Source organism: Clarias gariepinus, chromosome 10 (assembly GCF_024256425.1).
Source record: "Clarias gariepinus isolate MV-2021 ecotype Netherlands chromosome 10, CGAR_prim_01v2, whole genome shotgun sequence".
Lineage (NCBI taxonomy): Eukaryota > Metazoa > Chordata > Actinopteri > Siluriformes > Clariidae > Clarias > Clarias gariepinus.
In genome coordinates this window covers 6,808,509-6,835,413 of record NC_071109.1, presented here as the reverse complement: position 1 = coordinate 6,835,413, position 26,905 = coordinate 6,808,509, and the positions used below count along the sequence as shown (strand labels likewise).

The following is a 26,905-nucleotide window of genomic DNA, read 5'->3' as shown; positions in this document are numbered from 1 at the left end:
TCAACATACACTATGGTATTTAATGTTGCATACATATGATGGTACCATAATGTACAGTATAAGCAATACTATTATTGTACATTAACATGTATAACATACTTTTTGACCATTCTATAGTACATAAAGTACTATGTATAGTACATGTACTACAGTATATCAGCAAATACGTACACGGCACTTTATATCATGGTACAGGTACCACCGGACTACCATGGAACCTATACCATAGTATAAGTTCTTATAAGTAGTTTGTCCAGTCATTTTTCATTCCACCCATCCATTCATCCACTATCCATTCCAACCCACATATCCATCCACCTGTCCAGCCGCTCTTCTATTTCTCCATCTATTTATCTCCTTATCCACTCATTTTATCTGTCCATGCATTTTATAGCCACCAGTTCATCCATCCCAACTCTTTATAGATCCCGTCTATCTTTTTGACCATCCGCTGATTTATGTTACAATCCATCTGCCCACTCATCCATTTACACATCCTTTCATTCCACTGCCTGTTTAACCACTTATCCATTTTTTCACCTTAAGGTCCCATTAATCACCCCTAAATATACTCATACAGTATGTGAATCAATTAATCCATCTTTCAACGCTATGTGATCCAGGACAAAGTCTTTATGTTCTTACCGCTGGTGTGTTATTGGCAAAGGTGTAAAAGTCTCTCAGGTTACTGTTAACAAGCCTCTTCATGGTCTTCAACTGAGAACTCAGGTTCTGATTGGCTGCGTATGCACACAGGACCCCGGCACTGGGAGCAAAGAAGACAGAAAATACTCTCAAAATCATTCTACATCAGTGCTCTAGATAATTCATGATAACACTGACAAAACCAACCAGTAGAGGGCAGCACTCACATAAAAAAACTAACCATCCAAAAAAAAAAAAACACCTAGTTTTCCACATGCATTACATCATTCACACTGAAATGGCAAATAATCATTACAATTCCCACTCAGATTATATATGTACTGTGTATATATATGATTATACTATATAATAAGCCACAGAACCATGGTAAAAAAACAACAACAACATAATTCAAGCTGGGAGAGAATTTTACATTTAGGCAATTTATCAGGTATTATCACTGATTCATTTCAAGCAATTTCGAACATCCCCGCAGGTAGCAGCAGGAGGTGTGGGTATGAAGGACAGCTACGTTTTCATAGCTGTGTAATTGAAAGAAAAAAAAACACTTTGTGAAAACTGTTAATGCAGGGACTGATTCATAAGCCTGACACAGTTTCTCTGCCAGCGCTATAAAAGGCTCCTTTCAAGTGAAATCGTGTAGCAAGAGCAGTGGCTCAAAAAGATTTGTTACTGTAGCAATTCCAAAATAAAAATATTATTAGGTGAAATTTGACTTTAATGTTCTCTTCTTCTCTTTGTGTTTATTGCTGGCTCGTTGCATACTGCCACCTGCTGTATTGTTGAATGTATATACGAAGTGTACCCAAGTACGGACAATTCTACTACTACTACCAATAATAATAATAATAATAATAATAATAAGGCACGGTACGACGCCCAGACATTGTACATGTGTTCAAGGTACTCAAACGTACCAAACTTTTGGATGCTCTGATCTGTACTCAGTGTGAAAGCAGTCTGGGTGTTTTTATTGTTGCATTTGTTAAACTGGATGCAGACAGGCAGCCACAGAAAGGTTAGAAGGTCGAACAATTGCATGTCGTTTCGGTGTAGTATAATTGTGTTTTCACAAAGCAGAGACATTTTCTTGGCAGTAAAGTGTAGCCATGGTGACTCCAAATCTCCCCCACCACATACTGTCATGCATACAGCTTCAATGTTAGAAGCAATTTTAAATTTTCCCTATTTAGTAACTACTGAACTAGCAAGGTGACATCTGTCTCCCCGTCCTCTCTCAGGACATCAACAGCGCTACTAGCTCAGGCGACTTGTACTGAACTCTGAACCACAAAGAGGCTTTGTTATTCTCCCTTCCTCCCCTTAACGTTTGCCCTCCTTCCCTTTTAAGTAAATATGCTGTCTGTTTGGACCAGCTGGGTCAGGAGATCGGAGTTACGCAGGGAACCAAGTGGAATTAAAGATGATGTGAGTCTCTAAGACAATTAGGTAGAGAGGGGGAAAAAAGGTTTACTCGCTTAAAGAAAAAAAAAAAAGTTTACAATTTGAGCAGGGAGAAACTCAAGATTAATTTTTAGCCTGAAGGTATTTTGAAAAAAAAACTACCACCCAGATGTGACGGTTCCAAAATGAATGTGTAAACAAGACACGACACCTTATTAAGACAATGTTGCCAGGGCAGGAAGAGAAATATTTGCTGTCATTTGCTTTTTCTTTTTTTTTTTGGAGTGGGAAGACATACGGAAAGAACTTGTGTGCAGCCTGGAGGGGGACGACATTGCAGTGTGTGTATCCAACCGTTTGAATTTCATGCTAATCGTTTTAGACTTTGCTCTCATATGCTTTTGGGTCATTTCTTGCCAGGAGACTTGATACTTCATTTGTTGTCAATTTTCTAAAATTAACTCATGTTCTCTGTCGACTTTTTAAATAATCTTTATGATTCCAGCACTGGCCAGACAATACAAACTATTCAGGCTAAAACAGCAGCACACACCTTTGCTAGCAATCTGGCCATTCACTTGGGAAATTATGATAAATAATGAATTACTAAAATATACCAAGTCTAAGTATTAAATATGTTGGTAGAACTAGTGGCGGGACAGTGTCTTAGGGGTTGTCTTGCACCTCCAGGGTGCAGGTTCGATTCCCGCCTCAAGGTCCGTGTGCATGGAGTTTTCATGTTCTCCCTGTGGTTTGGTGGGTTTCCTCCAGGTACTCCGGTTTCCTCTCACAGTCCAATGGCATACAGATTAGGCTAAGTGGTGTTCTTAAATTCCCTGAAGTGTGCGAATGCGCGTGTGTGTGCCCTGCGATGTATTGGCACCCCATCCAGGATGTACTCTGTGATCTAGGAAGTCTCCTGGGATAAGCTCCAGGCCCGGGGACCCTGTATACAGGATAAATCGGTAAGTAAGTAGTACTTGTAGGCTGCTAGACTAGCTATCCTTTCGTAAAAGCAATAGTTATCTTCTGATCAGTAACTCAGTGCCTTAACCCTTTGAGCTACCACTGCTCCTGGTAAAATTGTTCCATGTTAGTAATAATCTAAGCTAAAGTCACCTCTCCAAAACTATAAATTTTATAACACGCTAGCTATAAGTAACCTACTGTTACTATTAAAATCAATGCGTATGTCCGTTTGCTCGTATGTCCGGGAGCCGATCAAAAGTCGTTTGCGTCAGTGGGAAGCCACTCACGTTCTTACATATATTTTGTTTTGTGCAAGATTTAGTGAAGACATAGCAACATGGGTCCCAGGAATGTTAGCAAGAAGAAAAGGGAGCCGCTTTCAGTTTGTTTTTTAAAGCAGGTGGTGCCGAGAAGAATCCTATATTAAGGTTAAGTGAAGTTAATGACTATTTCATATTTTACTTTATTTACAAGTCTTTTCTAAATGTTTTTATTGTTATTACATGCAAAAAAAATGTGTGAAATTGGTAAAACTGATAATATTTTTGGGTGGCTGGAACAAATAATCTGCATTTACATTATTTACGGATTAAATTTGTATGCTGAGCTTCCACCATATTTACTTTTGGGTGAAAAGAAAGCCCTGCATACACCATATGTCATGTAAATCAGAACAGAACAAATGTTAAACTTGTTTGGTAAAGACTGGAGGGAACATTTAGGAGGGAATCGCAAGCTTGATTAATTAAATCGCACTAGTTTCAGTGTTTCATCATTTACACTTGCACGCCTCGGCTTTGTTTCTTGCCAGGATGCGACAGATGTTTCCGAAATAAAGCTATGAATGTTTCGACTTAATTAAGCTGCGTAATTTGTGTTGGTCTGCTGCACGGGAAAATGTGGCGTGCTGTTGCTGGGCATGAGGCTCGTGTTTCCGCTGCACAATGCCCTGCTGTATTCCCGCCGTGCTCCCGGTGCTCTCCTGGCTGCCTCACAGGGGGGCTGTTCGAGCTCTGGGTGGGGGTGAGAACCCCATTAAATGCCTTTCTTAACAGGGGCCGACCCACAGGGTCTGGTTTCACCCAACAACATCTCTGTTCCAGATCCACTCGCTGGCTTCTCTCTGGCCTGGGATGCGGAGATGAAATACGATCGGTGTGCTGAGGAAAAACAGGTAGGAGACTGATCCGGACAAAGGAAGTCACTGTGAGGAGATGTGGAGATGCACTAAAGGTGAAGAGTGACAGAATTATCAGGAGGCACAATCTTTTAGAAAAGCACCAAGGATCTGGTCTGAGCTCTTAGTAATTAGCAAGAGATGTCAAATTAGCCGAGGTCATTTATTTGGCCTTTACTGCAATGCAGTATTGTAGATCGGTCATTTTTTAACAATACACAGTAAGCAATAGTTTTAACCCCCCCCGCTTACTCATGCAGGGTCCTAATGGCATGTGTATGTGTGCACTGGGATGGGACGAATACAATTAAATTATAAACCTACAGCTTCAGCAGATATCAAAAACATCAATAAGCTCCTGTTTGTAATATTGTTCCTTTAAATGTTCTTCTTAATTTAAGGAGATACAACAACCTCTAGGCGGCACAGTGGCTTTGCATGTGGATGGAGTTTGCATGTTTTTCCTGTACTTGAAGGGTTTCCTCAGGGTACTCTGGTTTCCTCCCAGAGTTAACTGCCATTCCCAAATTGCCCATCGTGTGTGAAAGACAATCGGACATCAAGATGGCACCCTGACCCCTTACGTAACTGCCACACCATAGATATTTCCAGAGGGGGTGTATCCATTGCCTGATGTGCCAGAAGGCACGTGCACAGTCCAAAATACCAAAAAGTTTTAAGCTTTTAAAGCAATGTATTTTGTGTCTGAAATACACTAGCATTACCCCAGCACCCTTGCCCTTGTGTGAGGAGAGAAAGTAGGCCATGGCAGGCTGGGAACTCGAGTGAGAGACAATTGTTTCCTTTTGAGTACACCACATTCTGAGTGTACAATTATTTTCTTCCTTCTTCCAGTGTAATTTCTGTAATGCATTTTTTTTTACTTCGATAACTTCTCCCAGAGTAATAATACTGTACATGGCATATCATTGGCCAATGCTAGGATGTATGGATGTATAATGGATGTTTAATTTTACCGCCCTGAAAAATGCAGTTTCCAAAATATCAGATCACAAAGACGACTGAAATGCGACACCATGCAGAGTGTTGCTCACGGACTTCAGTTCTTATATCTGATGCCATGTCAGATTAAAAAAAGGAGCTAAAAATAAAAGCAGCCTTGCCTGAAGGCCCTGTGTGACATCTGATCACTTTATAGCGTCCCTGCTCTGGTGTGTGGCAGCATCCTTGAGAAATATTACTTCTATCTTGCAAGCAGGATGACAGTAACGAGCAGTCATGCCTGCTGCGTGCTAATTGGGTCACATCTTGATTTACTCAGCTGTATAACTGGTTCCTGATTTTTTTCTTTCCTTAAAAGAGCGGCACCAGCACCGACACTGCTGCCAATAGGATATAAAAATGAGGGCACGGCCGAGAAGAGGACATTCCACGTTACACAATAGACAGACGCTAAGAATGATGAGCATTGTTCAAAAAACTCTTTAAAAAAAAAATGTGCAGGGCAAGGGTGTCCCGAGTTTAAAAACACTGCTTTAAAGGACCTCTTTAGTCACTCGCATGTCAGCGAGTGATCTTATTCCTGGAGCTTCTTGAAGCCAAGAGGTCATCCATGACTGTCTTAATGGACTGTGCTCACAACAATGATCTTTTGTGTTTCAAAGTCATCTTGCTCGAGCATTTTCAGTCTAGCTCCCAAAAGACCAGCAGGTACTTGACATTCTTTCACTGTTGTCAAGTCTTTTTCTTTTTTTCCACTCTCGGTAATTTGGTTCACTCTGGGTTGCCGCTCTGTCCCAGTCACTGTAATAGCTTCATTAGAACCAGCATGCCGTGGTGCCTCCTGGCCCTGGGGATTTAATATGTGTGTGAGCTGACCGAGCTGTTCATCTCCAGGCAGCCGAGCCTTGCCTATGGAATCTCTAATAAAGAAGCGACCATAAACCACCTCGAGTTCGGTTTTGTTCTGTTGCCCTTATGGACTCTGTGTGTCCGGCTTTTTCATATTTTGAAAGGTAGGATCAGTAGTAATGCTTCTCCCAAAAAAGTTCAACTGCCTAAAAAAAAAAAAGTTCAAATGCTATCAGGATAGCATGGAAGTGTGCTTGTTGCTACGACAATTAACTTATGGCCGTGATAAATAAAAATGTGTCCGTTTAAAGATGGTAGTTAATATTGGAATTGAATGCCAATCCTCTTTAATATTGTTAATCTTTCAGAATTCATAGCAGTCACAAAGATAACGCATTTTAGGTCATTTAATTTCAAATAATGAAAGGTAATTACTGTACAGTATATTAAGAGCCAGCGTTCTCATCTGATAGAGTTGCTATAACTGTAAAGGCATTGCATTTAGTTTGTTAAAGGTCCCATATTTTCACTCTATTTTAGGGTCTATGTACAGTAAATGTGCTACTGCTGAGCCACACCCTTGCATAGAACAGCACTGCTGAGCAACAACCTCTTTTAGAAGAAGCGCTCCTCTTATATGAGGTCACATTAGGGGGGAAACCAAATTGGTCTATTTATTTAAATCAGATATGAAAATGGAAAAAAAAAAAAAAAAGAACAGAAAGTTTTTCTTGTCATATATTTTGTTTGTAACAGCCCACCTGAATGGCCTTTAAGGTAAGCGACATGTCATTCACACTTCAAAGGTCGTAAGCTTTTAGTAAGTTTTTCCAAGACCACCAACACAAGCAAATGCATAAGGTTTTTTTTTGGTTTTTGCTCTAAACTGACATGATGCGTCTACAGTATATACTATAAATCTGCATACACAGATCTACTCATGTAAAAAAAAAAAAGAAGGGAGATTTGTCGTTATTTAAACCTATACTATTTAAAATAACCCTTGATCTAACATAACATTTTTTTTTGTATTTTGAAATGCACTGGCAGAAAGTTTGATCTTTAAGCTTTAAATGCTGTATTTATTTGTTAAGTGATGCAATGCACATGACCAGATCATTAAGTGATCATCATCTTCATATTGTGTGACAAAGGAGCACAATGTAATGGTCACTGTACTGGTACTACTGTACATATACAGTATAAAGGTCATAAAACTGCAAAAAGCACATGGTTTGTGCTACTATTTTAGGGGGAATGTGGGAGGGTAAGTACGTAGGACGTAGTTTAGTGACTACTTTTAGTTATGTAGCTTTATTTAGTGGAAAAGTTGGGCTTAGGTGGGTGGATAGGTGTACAAAGCTGAGGCTAGGTGGGTAGGCGAATGGGTGTTTAGGTAACTGATCTCAATAGGAAAATTGCTTTGTTATAGCATCACGGTACAGAAACTGATTAAAGCAAAGTAAAAATAGTCCTGAAAGACACTACATGGTGAAAAGTAGGTTAAGCATCACACAAGGATGTGCTTCTTTTCTTCCCAAACACTTGTCAAAGTGAAAGTGCACACTTTGTTTAGAATGTCTGTATGCTGTAGCAATACAAATTTCTTTCACTGGAACTAAAAGTGAGCTCAATAAAAAGAAGGTTGGCTGGAAATAACCCAAGTGTCTTGTACAGAGCCCTGGACACCTTTGGAACAAATTTGACTGCCGACCGTGCACCAGAACTTCTCACTTGACATCGGTACCTGACCCCAAGAACGCTACTGTAGCTCAATGAACTCGCATCCCCATATAAAGTCTACTGGAATGCCTTCCCAGAAGAGTGCAGGTTAATTATACTGTAAGAATAGAAAAAGGGACCAAATCTGTGTTCAAGTGCATGGTCACGGATTTGGTCACTTTGGTGATGATTAGGTGTCCACATAGTTTTGGCCAAAGATGTACTATTGAGGACGTGACACGCTTAACTTATTGCTCTTAATGATGTAAGCGTTATTAGGAGTTTAGAGTACAGTTTGGGAGATAACCACATGTACTGTATCCACCCACACACACTTAGCACTTACGTGATGACGAAGGTGGTGGTGAGCAGGAGCGTGGTGAGCAGGCCTCTCTGACAGTCCGCGTTCTTCCTTTGTCTCTGGTGCATCTCCCCTCCGCAGTTATCGCAGCAGCGGCACATGCAGAAGAGCAATCCGACCAGCGGCACCAGCACGATGAAGAGAATCCCGATGACCGCGCACACCACAAAGCCCAGCTCATAGTAAATCACCTGCGCAACGTAACGTTTAAACTTTACCTTCCGGACATTGAGTTCGGTGCTTATGACAGTGTGTAGAATATAAACAGAAGACTGTAAGTAATCAGGAAATGTACAGTATAAAACTCTAAAGACATTCGGGACCTTTAAGAGTTGACATATGCAAAGATGGCTATGGTGACTAATTGAAAAACGTGTTCGTACAGCCATTGATCTATCACGGCAAAGATCACAGAAAGCCGATTTGTCATGCATAAGTTTGTTGTTTAATCACTTTGCCTCAGTTTTACCTTGATTCTCAGTCACAGCAGCCATCACTACAGCTGTTAAAAACTAAAAGTCCCCATTGTTAGAGCTTACACTACAAACTAATGAAGGGAACAGGACGGGAGAGTTACTCATAAATCAGGAAATGTAACACACACCAACAAGACATCTGATATCATAATGGATGTCTGTTTTAAGGCTCTGATTGTTTATTGAATTACAAAAGATCAGACTCATCTTCAGCCATCTTTAATCGTAATTTGAAAACTAGACTCGATTTAAAACACTCCCTTATTTCGAAAACTGAATAAAATATATCAGAAACGCGAAATCCCTCACCGTGTTAAATTAATTAATCAAAAGTAAATGATGAGAGCTGTCTGCTTAGCAATGCACAGTCAATGAGCTGCTGGAAGCTCTCCAGGCTCCAGATTCCAGGACTCTCAGTCTCACTGTCTGCCTGGCTTACATCTAGTTTCATATTCCCGTAAAAACGTTTGCTGCTCTCAGGCCAAGGTGAGGTTGGGAACCTGAGCATGTCTGAACAGATTTATAGCAAATGGACATTTTAAGGCCTGGCGCGGAGACAGACATACGTCACTTTAATGTAGCATGAACAAGAGCGCGTGCCTTTAATAAAAAATGTAGTCAATCCATCAAGCTTTCTGAGGACAGGGTACAGACTCAGGACATGGAGCACAAGCGATGGATTTTCAGTTCTCAAAAGAAATGACCGGGGTTGGGTCCAACGCTCTGAGGTTAACTAGCTGGGGCTTCAGAGAGACAGAGTGAGTGAAGGAACTCAATGCAATGCTATTACCTTCTGAAATTTCCTGTAACTGAATAGGTCAGGTGTTTTTTTTTTAAGGTTGGGCTATTATTAGGGCTTAGCAAAAAACACCAAACCTTTTTTTTTTTTTTTACACAAAAGGTATGCGTCTATTGCTAAAGGAACTGCCGAATTTTAGCAAATATTGGTGAACAGCAAGTTCCGTACACATGAACATTCAAGTTATGAACTTTTGCACATGTTCAATCACAAAAGTTAGATCACATGTCCTACAGACATCGTCACGTGCATGCAGCGTGTATCCGAGGATGTCCGGACGCAAGTATAAAAGCAGCGCAGATGAAGCTGGGACGGTTAAACGCCATGCCATTATGATGGAGACAAAAGTGAAAATAATTAAGAGAATATGGCAGACATCGCACATTTTTAACATGAATCGTTCAACCGTTGGCATGATTCTAAAGAATGAGGACAAGATCATGGAACATGTTAATTTTATGCTGTGTATAGCCAATAATGTTAGTATTCTAGCGTCTAGGCAATGTTTGTTGGACTTATGAACAAACCGGACTTATGAACAAGCTCTCGGAACGGAACTCGTTCATATGAAGGGAACTTGCTGTATTATACTCTTTTTTTGGGGGGGGATTTTTCCCTTTTAATCTATGGGTTGGCTCTTCAGATTATTTGATCCACAAGGTCTGGTACAGGTTTTATGTTGAATGCCATTCCTGGCACCTCCCATTTTCTAACTGGGCCAGGGACTGGCACTCAATGCAGTGGCTGGGATTTTTAAGGCATAGGGTTAGGGGTCTTTGCCAAAGTCTCAACAGTGGCAACCTGGTGGTGGCAGGATTTAAACCCTGTCCCTCCAAATTAGCAACCCAGAGCTTCAACTGTTGGGCACCCACTGCCTCTAATCTATAACATTAACGGCATTATATATATATCATTATCACCTTCCATACATGCAAGAGCTTCTTTTGGAAATTTCTAATAGCCAATAATTTATAGGCGTAAAACATGCCAATTAGATTATAACAGTGTGTGTGTGTGCGGTTTAAAATAAAGTATAAACTGGTTATGAAAACAGGAAAGGGATTCAAAGAAATGTACTTTTAGACACAGTAAGAAGTATAGAAGCTATGACCATGTTAAGGCCATGTGAAAGATAACAGCTGCAGTATTCTTAAGTAATTGGTAATAGACATGTAAGGGGTGCTGCTGAGCTGGCAATGGAGTAAGGAACCTCTCGTGCATTAGGTTACAGATCCGACAGGTCTCAACAAAAATGTCATACTTCTACGTGATTAGTCGTCGGCCATCATATAATTATGCTTGCTTGTGCGTAGTTAATTTATTCATTCATCATTAAGTGATATATTTTAGTCCAGGTCTCTGTGCTTTAAGTAGGTAATATGTTTATATGTCAGCAATTAGAACCAATTGAATTCATTAGAAAATGATGCATGCTGGTGGGTACAAAAAAAAAAAATCATAACTAAAGCAGTGGGTGAGATTAGTCACACTTCTGTAGGAGCAGAAAGGACACTCAGTGTTTCTGGGTAAGGAAGTAGGCGCTGCCAGAAAATCTGCAAGTGCAGTAGGTTTGCACACGATGATATTATGAAGGAGTGGGAAGGCACGGTCAGAGTATCTGCAGGGAAGAGAAGACATGTTTCTTTGGTAGTACAGTAGGAGGACTTGGTAAGAGTTTCTGCAAAAGCAGGCATCTGTAATCAGGGGATGTGTGGCACAGGTAAAGTTTCTTTGGGTCATACTGACATTGAAGGATTTTCAGTCAAAGTTCAGACTGCCAGGCACAATAAATATTCCCTTGAACGCAAACTTCTTGGAAACATTGTTGGCCAAGGGTGAAGAGTCCTGACCTGAACCTCACTGACGAGCTTTGGAATGAACTGGAATGCCAACTGCATTCGGTCTCCTTACATCAGGCAAAGTCATGTCATTAAATAGGCACACTCCCACACATCTACCATCCAACATCCAATGGAGAGCCCTTTCACCTTCTACTTCCATGGCCTTTCCTGATTTGATTTCTTTCTACACTGTAAAACAATGCTGAAGGCGTCCAAAGTATCCACTAATCTCTTCGAACAGTTGATATTTAGATGTTTCTGCTACTGATGATCTGTAAATCCTCCATAACGTCTCTAATCTGAGGTCCTGTTTGTTAATTGGTGATTTCTGAGGCTGGTGACTCTAAATGAACTTCTCCTCTGCAGCGGAGGTAAGTTTTTGTCTTGCTTTCCTGGGAAGATCTTCATATGAGCTAGTTTCATCATATTGCTTGATGGGTTTTGCAAATGCACTTGACTTGTGTCTCCACATGTTATTACATAGATCTGAAATCTTCAGCATTGTTATATAATGTAGAAAGTAAATGACTAAACATTAAAAAGACTAGATCTGAAATTAAATGTTTCAAAACTACATATGGACAGGTAAAATTTGGCCTTATAGTGTATGAAAGTGTGACCAGGCGTGGACGGAGTAAGAATGGTTGAGGACGGGCATGACCAGAACTTCTACAGGACATAAACTGTTAAGGTTGGAGAGTGCAGACACGATCAGTAGATCCGTCCGGTAGTGGATCCAAACATTTTATGCAACTCTAATATCTAGACATCACAACATTTGTGACACAACAAAGACATTTACAGTATATACTGTAATAACTAAACCTAAAAGAAGAAAAAGCCTTAATGGGAAAAATCAGTGAGCTACAGGAAGATGTACGGTTGAAGTGTAGATTAAGGAAGGAAAGTGCTATTTTAATATTAATGTCCAGGGTAATAAAGGACAACTGAAGGATGATAAGGGTGCTGGCTCAGTGCACACTTTACCTGCAGTGTCAGAACAATGTTCTCTGGCTGGGGATAGCCAGATGATGAGAGGCATGCAGAAAAAGCAAAAAAAGACACAAAAAGGATACAGGGGAAAAAAGAGCACAAAAGATGGTCAGAAAAAGCAACAGGTAGATAAAAGGCAAACAAAGCACTTAAGAACTAGGAACAAGGTGTAATACTGTGCTGGATTAAGTCCCAATAATTAGTATCTGATTAATTAGAATTACGGTTCAAGAGAATCAAAAATATCTGGAACTCCCCATTCTTAAGTGTGTTGAGGCAATGGGCAAAATGAGTGAACATGGTTACAGAGGAATCATTGCACCTCTTACAGCTTGTTGAGACGAAATGGGACAAAATGGAAGCGTACAGACAGGATACGCCACTTACAGTATATCAAGTGATCTCTGCTATACCCTCTACGTTCTTAAATCTCAACTTGAAAAGGGGGACTGTGGGTAATGTTTAATGAAGCTACGTGTATTAGCAATAAAACAAGTAATAGGTCCTTCTTGTGGTCATTGCCAAAAAACAAGTACTGTACCTCTTGCAGCAGAGTCTGTGTTACGGGGTAAAAGATTTTCTCTCCGGATGTCACTATCAATTAACACCCTAATGAAAAACTGACATGTCTCCTGAGCTCAACTACTGCACTTGTACAGCACACACACACAGACACACAGCTTCACGCACACACTTACCTTCTGGTACTCGGACTTGATGGCTCCGAACTTGTCCTTTGCCACTTGGATGACGAGATCTGCAGTGACAGAGGAGAACAGTTTTTGTTTTTATGCACGGAGGATTCTCATAGTGTGAGTGCTGACCAGATGGTTTGTGACCGTTTCAACACACTGAAGAACCCTTGGGAAGCTTCAGGCTACACTTGAGCTTGGAAAATGGAGGCTTAGAGTTTTGCAAGAGTTTTGTCTGAGAGTACGGAGTAGGTCAACGCCAGGTGTTGGGTGTAAAGACAACAGATCCTTTTTAACTGTAAGTACTGGCATTGGCACCCTACACGGTTTTTACTTTCACAAAGATGGAAGGAGGCCATTAGATATGAAAGGTGGTTATTTATTGTAAGTAAATGCAGTGTTTTTCACATGTCTAAACCTTACTTGTGGTGGTAGCCAACGGAGCGGGCCGGCAAAGTGATCTACTACATACAACAAACAATTAATATATATGACCTTAAACACAATATTTTGATTTATTTGACATTTCTATTAATTTCACATATCAAAAATCCAACTAACTAACCCTCTTCTTTTATTCTATAAGAATAAAAAGTTTAACACTCAAAGGTGAGCATTTGTTAGAGCATTTAGCCGGTAAAAACCAGAGCATTTTTAAATTTTTATTAGTACACCATTCTTATTCTTTTATGGCAACTGGCATCCGCTGCATGTACCGCCCCTTGGCACGCCACACTCGAGGACGCAGAATAAACAGGTACAGGTGCAGTTCTGCGAGAGGAAACTGTCTGCTACTAGTTAATCTTGTTCCCTGCTTTTACTGGACAGATTTTTTGAAAGGGTGGGCCGTCAATATACTTGGGCATATGAGAACTTCCAGCAGGCATGGATGTGATTGAGCATAGTTTTAAAGGTACTGGCACAAACATTCTGTGAAAGTGGATGGGATTAGCAAAACTTTCTCTGGGAGCCAAAAAGTTTGGTCAAACCATCAGAGGAAACAGGCAGGACTGGTTAGACTTTCGACAGGACCTTGAGCGTATGGCAAATTGGTCAAATTATTGGGTAGGGATAGATTTGATGAGTTATGTTAAATGTTATCTGGGTAGGAACTTAAGCATATGGGAGTGTATGAATTTGAATGAATGTGGATGGGATTGGTCAACCTTTATGCAGCTGAAAGTTGAATTGGGCACACGTCCTGCGAGAGTGGACAGGGTTGCTCTAACCCCCTTGAAGGAAAAGGTTGGCACAGGAGTGGATGGGATTGGTCAGAGATTTTTTAAGAGTTCCTGCCAAAACTTGTGCGTCTGGAAAACTGACACAGAGGTGGCTGGGCTAATTTTCTGTGGGAGCAGATACGATTGTTTAAATTATTGGAGGGAAGCGATCTGATTGGTAAAACTTTTTCTAGGAGTGGATTTGATCGGCCAAACTTTGGTGCAAGTGGATGGGATTAATCAAACGTTGTGTGTTTCTATTTAGACTTTATAGAAAAGCCATAAGGCACTCAAAAGATATTTAGGCATTTTGCACTGATCACTTAATTTTATGCCATACATGCAAATAAGAGATGCTGAATACTCTGTGTCAGCAAAATTCTCATCTGCTGCTATAATGATGCCTGTTCAATAGAGCATGCTTGTGCTAATTCTAAGCTTATCTGAATGACAGAAATATAAGGCATGGCCAGCTTAAAGGCAACAAATGTGTTGACAGATGCTGATTAAAGGGTTGTTCCAGGTCACCATACAAATTTATTTTTCCCCTGCACTCACTTCCATCTTAAAGCAGTTCCCGCAATCGGCACTTTTAAATCAGTGTGCGAACCACATTTCCAAGACTTCACCATGTGCAACTTGTACTACACTCATTTGTCAACAAAAGCAATAGATAGCCAGAGGTGTCCGGGTGGAAGACACTGATATTCAACTGCCTCGACTTGGTGCAATGCAGGACTTTCCAGTCTAAAAGCACACTGTCGTGCTGCAGGAGGAAAAAAATGCTAATGCGCAACGCTGCTAACAAGTGCGATTCCGACAGCCACATGGTTTTGTACTCCTACTCTTATATTCTCTTTCAGGTTTGTTCGGTTCTTTTCTCAACCTATGGGAAAACGAGGAGGAGGAGGAGGAGGAGGAGGTGGGGGAGTTTCTTAAGGCTTTGCTTGAATCCAATTAGGCATTTTATTTATCATCATAAAAATCTCTTGCTCCTTTAAGACAGAATCTATAAAAACAGACGTTGTAAAAATATTTAAAATATAATATCCACTGTAATGACTAATGACTCACTTAACTGCATGTGAAATTAAAGATGCTGCTGCACTGCCAACCTTCTTTAGTCTTTCCCAGGTGATATGAACTAAACACAAGGAAGTAACGAAACCCTGGGAACAACTGATTGCACCTACTTTACATCATTCTGAGTGAAGGACAGATGCTCTCACGCGGACGGATTGCTGAGATGCGTTCCTGATCAGTAGAGCAAACACACGACTTATTTCACCCCTCATTATCAAAAGTAATTGGACAAACCAACACAATCTTTTATATTTGTGTACATGTTCAGTTCATGTTTTTTTGTGCAGAAAATGTGCATATCTCCATATCTGACAGTGACTTGACAGGCGTGTATATGTGTGTGAGGGAATACAACAGATCTGCTAGTTGTGCCACTAAGCCCCAAGGATTGATACCAAACTTAAAGTAGCAGCATAACGCCATCTGCTCCTTTTTCATCCTTTTCTGATCAAAGAATTTCAGAACAGCGAGACGACTTTTCAATTAATCCTGAGCGGCTGCGTCGGGTTTCGAATTCTCCGCTATGTTTTAATGCTGCATCCTTGTCTATATTTCAGTCGCATTCCTTCATGCCCGCACTCATCCGTCCTTTCATCCTCCTTTTAATCCCATCATCCCAGCAGGATGTCATCGCCCACTAACGCTGCTGCGATCAGAATGCAGAGAGAGACCAAAAAATGAGGGCAAGGGACGGAAAAATGGGGAGCATGATTTGTTAAATCTTAAATCTGGCTTTTTATTGCATTAAAACTATATAATAACTTAATCACTAACAAATTAATAATTAGAAGAAGTGTAAAGATAAACCATAAACCCCTCATTATATGCGCCAATCCCAGTAAATAGGGAGGCGTGGCCTATGTGCATCAGTCTCGGTAAAGTAGGAGATGTGGCCTATATGTGTCATTCTTGGTAAAGAAGGTGGTGTGATACTCTATGTTAGGCCCGCTAAAATAAGAGGCGTGTCCTCGGTGTCTGTCTATTCTTGGGAAGAAGGTGTGGCCTCTGTGTCAGTCCCTGTTAAGAGGGAGGTGTGGCCTCTTGAGGAGGTGTGGCCTCTACTGTATGTCTGTCTGTATCTCTTAACCTCTCCAAATCACCATCAAAGCTTTACATCCGTCACAATATAATAATAAGGATATTACCAGTTATGGAGTTACACCATATAAACCCCTTCTTGCTCTTCTACAGGCCTATGTTCCCTCATTTAAATTTCTCATGAATTACCCATATGTCCCCAGTGCTCCACGTGTTTGCTCACACAAAGTTCCAGAGGGTGCCAAGTCCCCAGAACCACATGTACCTTTGCTATAATCTTGTAAACACCCAGTGGACACGGGCCTACAGTATATGTTTCCATCTCATATTCCTTAATCCAGTGTTCTCCTACTTTACAAATACACATGGTTATGATGTCTCTTTAAGTTATAGTTCACGTATCATATCTTGGAATTTATTTCGAGACAAAATGTAGCTTTATTGTCATTAAGTTAAAAAACAAGCTCTCAAAAGAAAAGAAATATCCCTGAAAGGAGATGGACAGAGGGATCGCATACTGTAGGCTGCTGAAGAACGTGAATACGAGATGAAATAGAGGGAAAGATGGGTCAAACTGTGAAGGTCAATTTTCGAATATTAAGATACAAGAATAACAAGCACTGAAGATGGTTAACATAGCTGAATAAATAGTGTAGGAGGAGGCGCGGCTTTATATCCTGAAGTTCAGCACAGACAGAAGAACGTGAATATACTCTTTCCATTGCTACGATATGGGCAACGTTCCAGTACTGGAGGATCCACTTAATCTTTATTATGTTAGAAAGAGACACGGTTAGAACCTCATTCATTCGGATTTCTAATTACACAAGATCTAAGTGGTTTTCCAGCATCAGCAAAACGGCTAAAGTGATGTGGATTATTTTTCTATACCAGCAGCCCTGACATTGCTTCCAGCTGTAACTCAAATCTCAGGTCTGTTCGAATACCTTCCTGTTTCCATAGTAACAGCTCCTTCACAGGACCTTGGATGTCAGATATTTCACATAATCCAATACAAATTTATGTTGTATAATTCAACAACAACAAAAACATGCTAATTATTGGAGAAGTTGTCTTTTAGGAGATAACTTTTCTTTTTTTTTAAAGGAGTCTCCAGTGTGAGCATTTCGTAACAGTCAGGTGAAGGTAAACTGGTAACTGATCTTTCAGGATACAGGACTTTCAACTTTGCAGGTTCTTAGTACAGTAGGTAGACTGTCAATTTGATTAGATATTTTATTTGACTCAATAGACCATTTTTTACTGACTGATTTGTTTGAAGCAAATATATTTCTTACAGGTTTTGTACAAGTATTAAAACTAACTAATCTAATAAGTAATCTTTTTATCTGCCAATCCCCTGCTCCCACACTCCAGTACAGTAGGTGGGAGTATCGCATCAATGCCATTAACTTATTTTCAGCCCATTTAACATTTCTGCATTAATTTAAAGTGCAAATTAATTCTGAATCAAAAATGACGATTTAATTAAGTAAACTGACAAACAAGCGATCAATTAAATCTCACAGTTCTAATCCCTTGTGATAACAGAAACCTATTTCACAAGAAAACAATAAATGTACTCATAATATGAAATATCTAAAATTTGACAATAATTTAAATTAGGATTTTATGGGTTATAATACCTTATAGATTTTATTACAATGTTATTACAATTATTATTATTATTTCATATGAATCAAGTCACAATAAATCTGTAACACACAGATACAGAATGCAAGTGTGGAGACTCTGTGTGTTGTTGATTAGGAAAAAAATCCAACATTTGTTTCCAATAAGGTCAGAGGGAAAAAAGTAACAAAATATAATTATAAGACAGGAAAATGGATGACGGTTCAAAACAGGAAGCACAAGATACTGTATGCATAGCTATGAAGAAAAAAAAAAACATGGCTTGGTCACAAAAGCATGTGCAGTAAACAGACAGACTATCTAAGGAGTTCATCCAAAACAGATGGATACAATCAGGAAAACAGTCCAACAATGACAGGACAGGACTAGAACATCAACAAAAACACTGGGAATAAAACTAATTAATCTTAGCAGCAAAGGGGTGTCGTGACACAAGAACTCCTGACTGTTCCAAACGTTCCGTAAGAGACAGCTTAGGAGAAATCCACTGAATTTAACCATAAAATAATGTACAAATATACACCTTAACCAAGACTGGGATTAGTAAAGCTACACCTTAAAGGTACCGAACCAGGAGAATGTGTTTCCTCAAGATAAGCAGGTTCAAGAGTAGGAGTTTTTTGTTGTTAAAGTTAACTTTACAGTATAAAGACCAAAAAGCAAGAGATATAGGGTTCAATAAGAAACAGAAAATACTGCAGAGATTTTTTTTTTGTCAATAAGATGAGCAGAGCAGAGCAACATCTGAGCAGACGTGAACAAATAACAGGATTACTCCCGCGCAGCTGTGTGCATCTGTGTAGGAGATCTGTTTCTATAGCCGAGTTTGGCACTGGCTCTTGTGTACAGTATATTTATAAATTTCCTGCTCACAGGGCCAAGCCTCAGGGATATACATAGTACTGGATAAGCGATGAAGCTGCCAGATTTCATGATCCATATTTACACCAAAGCGCCTTACAGTACAGTTGAGACTCTAATCCGTGCATACACAAAGCCGACACTGCTTAAATTGCAGTACTAACCTCATGAAAGACAACGATTTTGTCAGAAAATACTTTCAATTGTTCAGGTACTTTTTGGGGAAATCCATCCATCCATCCATTAGCTACTGTATGCACCACTTATCTTGTGTGAGACCATGGGGGTCCTGGAGCTGAACGCAGGGACTTTTGGAGTACAGTACAACCTGGAAGGGGTGCCAACCCATCATAAGCACCAATACTCATACCCCAATTATACTCCAAGGGCAATTTGGATACAACAATGATGGTACAGTACACTATTGGGGGGAGGTGTGGGGAGAACATGCAAATATTTTTATTTTAAAGTAAAATTTAAAGGTTTAAAAAGTCTATATTTAGTAATTGCCCATTCCCACCCACTAGTTTGAGCACCCAATATCTACAGCTACTTTTTTCCACCCCTATTTCCTGTTAACCTCGTGTTGCATGGTCTTCTTTTGCATACTGAAACTGGCTGACTGGCTGTAAGACAAGGGGCGTTCAGGTCAAACTGGGACTTTTGATTATAACAGTAAAAACTCCCTTCGCTTCTTTATATAATCCCCTGATACACTAATGTACTCATCCCAGTGTTTCATTAGTGCTTGAAATACCATCAGTGTAGAAAGATTTCTCATCTTCAGCCATGATCAAACTGGATCATCCCAGGAACCCCTTTAATGGCCCAAACATCTGCAAATGCATAAAATCAGGATTATATGGGGAATTTCCGCAAATCACTCACCGCTAAGTTCCTGTAATGTGCAAGTTGTGCAGTGAATAGTATGTGGTTGTGCAATGTCCTGCAAACACAGAATGCCTTTGGTGACCAGGCCTTTTTCTCATGAGGTCGTTCCACTTGCTGAATGTTAATGAGAATGACCGTAGTTTGCTCTAAGCCACCTTGGCTGGTATGGCCGTATGCAGCCTTCTTCCGGAATGTAGAGTCACATCATTGTATTGTGCTTGAAGTCTTCTGAAACCTCGAACCTCAAATCAATTTCATGCCTTCATTTACAGGTCCCAGTTTCACTTGAACGCCGCTCATATTTATGATGCAATAATACCTGTAGCATTTATCCAGTAAATAACAGTAACATTTTCTGACGCATTATGTTCGAAGAATGTGGTAAAAATGCTTGTTCATATTATTATTCGCCGTCACGACTCTCTCATCTACTGTAAAGCTTTATCTAGAAAGTTCTCATGTTTCGTACGAACAGAATTCCCGTTGTGTGTGCAGATTAGTGTTCGTGACTCATTAGCTCAGGGAGTTAAGTCTCAGCTCTAGTGGCTAGACTGAACATGCTCAAACATCAGAACATGAACAATAACAACCTGCTCAAGCGTACATGAGGCAAACCCGGCTCGCCTGTAACCATGGAACCGGTTACCAAGGTGAGGAGCATGCTCTCGGTTTTTTCTCACAAAGAAAGGAGGGAAAGAAAAGCTCAATCTTCTCTTTTACGTGAGAACTGCTAATAAAAAACGCTTTAAATGCTTGAATGAGTTTAACTCAGTGTTAGAGTCTGTCCATTCAGGAAACATGAGATTTGCTCGCACTGATTATTCTTTAGGTAAGTGTTTATATGTAGGTAATGTGTTGTAGAACAGCATTAGGTTTTTTCATTTTCCCAAAAGTTCTCAAAATCTAAGCACTATTAGAGACTCACTGTTGATCTCTTTATTGTATGTACGGTTTAGTATTGTTTGAAACAAACCATGGCGTTTTTCCTTTGATGCGATTTTTAACCAGCTGTGAACACAGCAACCATGCACACTTTGAACCTAAAGGACTGGGAAGTTCCAGCATGTCTGAGCAAGGTGTGTAGATGTGACCTCAAGTGCGGTTCTATTGAAGTGAGAAATTAAATGATTTAATTAGTACATTTTTTGAAGGTATATTTCATTTTGTGGGCTAAACAGACAACACAAGGCACAGACTGAGTCAAATGACAAAGTTTTAATTGTAACCTGCAGTTCTTGATATTTGGCTGATAAAGAAAAGGAGAACATGTACATGTCCTTTAATAAATGTTTTATTTACACCTTTAAATTATGTGCAGTTTGGAACTAAATTAAAAACTAAAACAAACTAAAGCAAATATAGCAAAAATTTCAATTTTGACCTTGTTTTAGACTAATACTGTAGGTATAAACAGGTATTAATGTCCTCCAACCACTTTAATATCCTGACTAAGGAAAAAAGCAACAGATATTTTTCTTTTTTTGAAGCAACAATAACTTATTTCTTCTTCCTTTTTTTAATTTACAGACTCCAGTATAGGCCTCTTCCAAACGGCAGAGATGTCACTTCATGGATAAAAGTATTATCACAAATTGGCCCTTATCACAGTAATTATAGTTATACAGTATTAGGCAGCAAGTGAACCTTTTGTCCCGGATGTTCCTTGGATGTTCCCGATCTGCAGTGATCATGGCCTACCAAAACTGGACCAAGGAAGGAAAACCAATGAACCGCTGACAAGCTCATGGACGGCTACGGCTTAATCATGCATCGAGGGGTGTGTGTGTGGGGGGGTCGGGGGCTTGCCCATGTAGAATGATCTAATAGAAGAGCCACTGTATAAAATGACTGAAAAGATTAATGCTAGTTCGCAAAGGAAAGCGTCAGAACACACAACAAGGGGTGGGCTACTCAAGATTAAACGGATAATCATAATGTTGTGGCTGATAAATGTGTAAATGAAACAGTCATCTAGTGGATATTTTTAAGCCTACCTGAACCGAGTGGTAGAAATGGCCCAATCAAGTTAAGTTAAACACATTTTTTATTATGATATACCAACTTAAAAAAACCTAAAAGTTGAGCAGCACGTTGAAGGGGTAAACAATAGTAAGACGAGTTCCCTGGAACGACTACAGCATATTGACAGAAGGATCTGCATCTACTGTACAGCTTTGGAAGCAGTAGAGTGTTTAATAGCATCTCATTGTGTCCTTTATATATTTCTAAAAATAAGTGTTTCATACTGTAAATGTTTTTTGGATGGTTACAGGTAATTTGTTTAACTAAAAGACCTCTACATGGAACCTTTAATGATTACCTGGAGTGGAAACCTGAAAAGACCTCAAGGGTTGAAAAATCAACCTTTCCATTTTATGAATGTTGTCTGTCTTGCTTTTGTTACTGGGCAGTTGTTGCAGCTCCGGCATCACTGTCAGCCCTGTGCTTGAGCTGGATTCTGCCTCTGAAAAAAGTATCATCTCAATGAATAAGCAATGCTTCTGCGGCAGACCAGGTTGAAGGAGCCGCTTTATCGTGGCTGTGTTCGGAATGTAAATGAAAGGAGGAAATGTGACTCAACCACTAATCTAAACTTCACAGGCATTTCAACCAAACAACATCAGCGGTCCCGAGAGGATGGTAATTATTCTAACAAGCACACACACACACACACACACACACACACCACTGTCCTTTGACTGATTAATGCAGATTTTTCAGCTTATGTGAGTGAATCCATTGATTTTTTTTTTTTTGCATACCACCTCTACAGGTCTCCCTTAGGAAATCATCTGCATAATTTTCTGTTTCTGCATTATTTTTTAATAAATATCAGCACAGGAATGTGAGTGACTGGACGGAAAGCACAAAGCACAACAAAAACACATGCACGCATGCATGAATAGTCACTGCAGGAAATACTGTGCAAGAAAAAAAACATTCTACAGTTTGCCTTAGTCCATGGATACTGAGTGATCCGTCCATGATTATATAACCCCAGCACTCGCTTTGATTGAAATGTGATTGCAGTGCCTTTGGACTGCATCTGATCAGATTTTTATCGCGTAGATGAGTAACTAATACTTTTAGGTAAATTGTTTTTATTCAATTATAAAAATAAAACAACAGCAAAATGGTACATAAAACTTTGTCTGTTTTATGCTTTATATCAGGAGTCACCACTTTGGCACATTTTGGCTCACCACTTTCCTAATATGGTCAATGCTTCCTGTCCTTGTTTACATACTGTACTGTATAGAGCTAATTACGGTCAGCTTTTCCTTATTTACCATATTTCTTTTTACTAGTTGTATGTTTGCCAATATTTATGTTCTCTGTTTTAAATTTAATTACGCTGCGTAAAGAAAACATTCAAGGACAATGCACTTTGCATTTTAACATGAGCTCTCGTATTTTAAGTCAAAAGTATCATTGCTATGCTTGATGATGATGTTACTAACAATGTGCAATAAAATCAATTTTGCAATGTAATTTTTTTGGTTGGTTCGATTCATTAAATCACAGATACAGAATAGATTTTTGTTCATTTATATTTAAATTTAAAAAAATTATATATATATATAAAAATTTATAATAAATATTAATAATAATATATAATTTTTAAAAATATATAGATTTTTCTCTCTAATTTACTCGTAGTCAATTCCCACCCATAATTAGGCCACTCCCCCATAAAGGCTACAACTACTGTACCACACAGGGAGGGCCCTATCCCATTCCCCCTCCAAGCCACGTGATGGCAGCCAATGGTGTAACGCATTTGAAGGACAGCGCTTTCCGCTTGCAGACAGCCGTGATTGACTAAGAGCCGCGATTGATGCGAGAGCGCTAGAATGATTCCCATCTGTGAGAGCTCCCTCGAGGTCCCAGTCCGCGAGAGGCTACAGCATCACCCAGGATTCGATCTCACAACACAGTGAAACGTCCCAGTGTGGCTAACCTAAATATAATTTGAAACACCTCTCAGGCAACCAAAATAGAGGACAAGAACAAAGTTGCTTGTTATTCTTCATACCGTTCTTGGGTTGTAAAAAGGTCAACCTTTTACAGCAGCAAATCATTTTCACAGCATTGCCAGCACTGCCAACATTCCATTGTTGCTTAAAAAGAAAGAAAAATGACAATGTGTCTGTTTTTGGGCAAAGTACATGAGGTACGTTGCCATTTACCAGAGTCTGGATATTCAAGTCACACACAAGCTCTCAATTTACCGGCTCCAACTCTACAGGGGGAAGAAAAAAAACTTATCATCGGCAGAGTTAAACCAATCTTAAGTTCATCTCCATTACTTCTAACAAAATCAACCTTCAAGCCAAATCAGATGTGTTCTAGCTGATTCTACTTAGCATTCAAATAGAAAGACTCATCTCGGTACACAAGGTGCTTTGACTTGTGCTTTTTGTTTGAGTGAAAAATAAACTATAAAACCCCCCTAAACCAAGGTTTTTTTTTAAAAATACAAGTCAAATCAGGACATGTGGTGAAATTTCTTATGAATCAAGGTGTAAAACTGACTGACATTTTCAGAAGACTTTAAGCACAGAACTGTGATGAGGCTTAAAACATCTGAATGGTGCAAACATTTTAAAGAAAACTGTACATCAACGAATTAAGATTTCCAGCACAGGTGGCTTACACCCCACTGCAGTCGTTCCCATGAAAATTCAGCAAGTGGAACGCCTGATCCATGAAAATCAACAGACAACTTGTCACCAACTTTAGTATAAGGTGTATCTGTCTGTGTGAAATGTACACACAATTATTCACCAACACCACATACACATTACAGGAACTCGGCTAGGAGTTATCGTCACATCCCCTGTACAGTCCTGACCTCGCTCAAAGCCATTTCCACATATTTGGGCTATTATAGGAGTTCCTGAGAGGCAAGAATTTTAGAAAACCTTCTACCTTAATTGTTTTCAAGCATTAGTGAAATGTAGCAGGATAGAGAGACAAAGCAAGTTTTTACTCTCAAAAATGTCCGTTATTCTGCACAATCAAAAGTTCTGGTTTGACTTTAACACCACGTGTAATTTAAACAGTATACGCATTTTTTTTGCTATTGAAAGTTTAGGCGGAATACTTTAATAACAAAAGGCCACCACACGTGCATGACAAGGCTAACTTCCTTTTTTTTTTTTTTAAATAAATACACTCATACACACTTTTTATTGCTAAACATATACATTTCAGCCTTTTATGGCTTAAACTCTTTAGTCTATTATGTAGACTTTACAGACTTTTAAGCTTAAACTAACTTGCACTGGATCAGTTAGTTATCATGGTTAGGAGTTTCACAAATTAGACCTAAACAATAACTAGATAAGAGTTATTTTCTTTCAGAAATACATAAATACATCTTTTCAATCGCCCCTTGAATGGACCATAAGCAAATTCGTTCATTTATTCATCATGAAGAGAAATTTTACCTCAGAAAAACACATCTGTGAATTAGCTTAGCTTGTTAGTGATGTGCTAAACACCTTAAGTTTTATTTTAGCACATTATTCAATATAAATAGTTGAGAATGTTAAGAGTGGCATAAAAATAAATGAAAAAAAAAAAAAAGATAATTACCTCACAATAACTTACAGTAGCTTACTTCTATGTACCATAGCTAGCCACTAGATTGCTAGCTGGCTACTTTTCACCTGTGTTACTTCAGCACCCACATCCATATTCACACACATTAAAATTAATTTTATGCTTTTTTTTCAACTTTTAATATCCTAAATATTATTTAAGTAACTGCAGCACACTCGCTACATTACACAGCTAGAAATGGCCTTATACCATATGTTACACAGCATGTTGCTAGTTCTCTGTTGAGTTTCTCCTAAATGAGACAAAAAACAAGATAAATAATGCAAAGCCTGACAGAGCGCAACGAACGATGCCCTACATACACACTGAATTCAAATCAAACATCTGCTTTATTTTTATTTTTAGGGCCACATTCCAGGTTAATGAAGCAGGCAGTGCTCGGTTTCTGATGGGATCATTTCGTGAATCCACAGTTTCTTTAGCACGAAGGAGAATCAGAAGGGTTCAGTATGAGGTGTGAAAAGAAAGCAGGTGTTAGAAATGAGGACAAGATTGATACTGATATTCTTGAGTATTGTATTATTCAGGATACTTTCAGGAAGTTGGATATTGAGGCTCTAATTTACTCAATGTGTGTGTGTGTGTGTGTGTGTGTTTGTGTGTGTGTGCTGGAGGGTAAAGAGAGACAAACGTGAGGAGGCCAAGTGATTCATTTTAATAACAGGAAAAACTCAAAATTCTCTCTTTGTGCCTGTCGCACTCGCTGTTCACACTCCTGTCTCTCTAGCTCTGTTTGTGTATTTGTTTTCCTTTGTCCACCGGTTTGTCACTGTCTTTCTCTTGGACCCTGTCTTCATCTTTTTTTGTCTTTCCATTTCTTTCTGCCTGTCCTGTTCTCTCTTGGTCCATCACGCTCCCTGTCTCTATTTGTCAGTGTCACTCCCGATCATTTTCTTTCCCTCTCTTTCAATAACTGTCATTCCATTTTTGTCCTGGACTGTCTATGTCTACCTTTCTTTTTCCATCTCCAGTCTCTTTTAATCTTTGTCTCGGTTTCGTTTCCCTTGCTCCCCATCTCTCTCTATCCCTCACTTTCGCCAATCTTTCCTGGTCTCTAGATGTCTTCATCTGCCGGACGCTACGTATCTTCTTTGTCTCCATCTTTCTTTCTCTTTACCTTTTTTTTTTACATTGGGTATAACTTCTTCATACCATCCTTCAGTATGATTGCCATCACTCTCCTATTCCAGCTTTCACATTTCTATTGTTTTCCTGTACTGGAGTATACTTGAATATACTTTATACTCTCCAATACAGCAGGTGGCAGTATAAATTAAAATTTTATTTGTCACATATACTGTACAGTCATACACAGTACGATATGCAGTGAAATGCTTAGACAACTGCCCGTGACCTTAAAATAAAAGACTATGAACTTAGTATGCACTTAGCAAGTTGGTGATTCACCAATAAAAAGACTATGAAGATCACACAGACCTCATCCTCTAATGCAGGGGTGTCCAAATCCAGTCCTGGAGGGCCAGTGTCCAACACAGATTGTAATTCACCAACACCTAAACACACCTACTAAACCTAGTAATTAACAGATTAGTTAAATCAGTTGTGTTTGAGAGAAAGAATCACCAAACTGTGTTGGACACTGGCCTTCCAGGACTGGA

At 39.4% G+C, this 26,905-nt stretch overlaps 1 protein-coding gene across 11 annotated transcripts in view; it reads right to left on the bottom strand.

Annotated features, from left to right (window-relative positions):
- The window catches only part of prom1a (prominin 1a), a 67,933-nt gene that overhangs the window by 25,440 nt on the left and 15,588 nt on the right, over positions 1–26,905 (bottom strand). For 8 of the 11 annotated variants that reach the window (XM_053505799.1, XM_053505802.1, XM_053505804.1 and 5 more), the window contains exons 2-5: positions 12,919–12,977; positions 12,215–12,241; positions 8,097–8,302; positions 646–766 (exon numbers count right to left, since the gene is read on the bottom strand). In XM_053505799.1, coding sequence (XP_053361774.1) covers positions 646–766; positions 8,097–8,302; positions 12,215–12,241; positions 12,919–12,977 — 413 coding nt within the window. The remainder of the gene's footprint in view (positions 1–645; positions 767–8,096; positions 8,303–12,214; positions 12,242–12,918; positions 12,978–26,905) is intronic. The other 3 variants (XM_053505801.1, XM_053505809.1, XM_053505810.1) reach the window with 1 other exon arrangement.